Raw genomic sequence first — 1,987 nt, forward strand, 5'->3', positions numbered from 1 at the left:
TGTTGGCAGATAATGTTGTGTCATAGGAACTCTGCATCATCAGCATCCATCAGGACAGGTTTCATTAGTAAATTAAGTTAAAACGGAGGAATACCAAAGCAAAACCTCCTTGCAGCAGCAGGTAGCCCAGAAAAGAGTGGAAAGCCCAGCTCCTTAATTTGTCTTATATATCTCATCATTATATCCCTAGCTAGCTAGATATATATATCTAGTCTAAAACCAGCCCCCTCCAATCGTCAGTTGCGAGCATCTGCTAGTTTTGCTTATGTATATATATTTATTTATTATAAGTTCATTATTAATTACACACACATATGTTGGGCTCATTGAATTCAACTTCCCACGATCAAGAAGAAGAGGACCCCTCCGCCCCAGATCTACAACAACAGCAGCAGCAGCCATCGCATTCAACAGGATTCACCTCAAAATCACACTCCCAGCAGGCAACACACATGCGTCAATTACTCATCAGTTGCGCAGAGCTCGTCTCTCAATCCGACTTCCCGGCTGCTAATCGCCTCCTCTCCATTCTGTCCTCCAACTCATGCCTTTATGGCGACTCCACCGAGAGGTTGGTCCATCAGTTTACCAAAGCCCTTTCCCTCCGCATCAATCGTCTTCACGGTCCTGGAAGCCTGCTGATGATGATGAATATCAACTATCCAATTGCTGCTGCAACTGCAACCGCTACTGCCATTGCCAATTACGACATTGATCCGTCTCTACAGTCATGCTATCTTTCCCTAAACCAAATAACCCCATTCATTAGATTCGCTCATCTCACAGCCAACCAGGCCATACTGGAAGCCATACAAGTAGGGCAACAATCCATTCATATTCTTGACTTCGACATCATGCACGGCGTGCAATGGCCTCCCTTGATGCAGGCATTAGCCGAACGATCTGCAAATACCCTCCACCCTCCACCCATGCTTCGAATCACTGGAACCGGTCACGACTTGAACATCCTCCAGAGGACTGGCGACCGCCTTTTCAAGTTTGCACAGTCTCTTGGCCTCAGATTCCAGTTCCACCCTCTTCTTGTCCTCAACAACGACCCTACTTCGGTTGCTCTGAACCTCCCCTCCACGCTTACAATCCTTCCGGATGAGGCACTGGCTGTTAACTGCATGTTTTATCTACACAGGTTACTCAAGGACGACTCTCGTGACCTGCGCCTCTTCCTTCACAATATCAAGGCCATGAATCCCGCGGTAGTGACGATCGCTGAAAGGGAAGCCAACCACAACCACCCGCTCTTCTTGCAGAGGTTTATCGAGGCCTTAGACTATTACACAGCCATCTTCGATTCCCTGGAGGCAACCCTGCCTCCTAACAGCCGGGAGAGACTAGCCGTGGAGCAGATATGGTTTGGTAGAGAAATTGTTGACATTGTGGCCGCAGAGGGAGAGAATAGAAGAGAGCGACACGAGAGACTGGAGACGTGGGAGGTGATACTTAGGAGCACAGGATTTTCCAATGTTCCGTTGAGCCCATTCGCTCATTCACAGGCCAAGCTTCTCCTTAGGCTCCATTACCCGTCTGACGGTTACCGGCTTCAAATTCTCAACAACTCTTTTTTCCTAGGTTGGCAGAATCGTGCCCTTTTCTCTGTATCCTCCTGGCACTAATTTATTTATCCTATATCCCTTTTGCTAATTATTGTCTAATTATTAAGCCCCTTTCAGACAAAGAAGATACTTAATTATACATCAGGCATATAGTTTTTTCTCTATTGCTTCAGCTAGCCTTCTCTATCCTAATCTTAAAAACCAATAATCCGACAACCCTCAGCAAAGATAAAGAAGATGTCAATATTAAGTAAAGCCATCGGTTACAATCTGAGCAAAAGAAGAAAAAAGGAAAAAAATAGCCCTCATCACAAGATGGACTGGAATGCAATCTGAACTTGCCTGTCTGCTTCCTGTGACCTAGTCACAGATGGATGCGACTGCATGCATGGGTCAGGCATCCTGAGAATCTGCAC

General features: G+C 46.2%; 1 protein-coding gene across 1 annotated transcript; it reads left to right on the top strand.

The window, feature by feature from the left end:
* The first annotated feature begins 314 nt into the window (after nucleotides 1–314).
* On the top strand, nucleotides 315–1,631 carry LAS (GRAS family transcription factor). The gene has a single exon (XM_007020228.3). The coding sequence runs from the start codon at nucleotides 315–317 to the stop codon at nucleotides 1,629–1,631; it is 1,317 nt and encodes a 438-aa protein (XP_007020290.3).
* Nucleotides 1,632–1,987: the final 356 nt, after the last annotated feature.

The sequence above is a fragment of the Theobroma cacao genome, chromosome 7, assembly GCF_053813885.1.
Source record: "Theobroma cacao isolate CCN51 chromosome 7, ASM5381388v1, whole genome shotgun sequence".
NCBI lineage: Eukaryota > Viridiplantae > Streptophyta > Magnoliopsida > Malvales > Malvaceae > Theobroma > Theobroma cacao.

What these genes read in the sequence shown, in the direction of transcription:
- LAS (XM_007020228.3), top strand. Translation starts at nt 315, where the DNA reads ATGTTGGGCTCATTGAATTCAACTTCCCACGATCAAGAAGAAGAGGAC.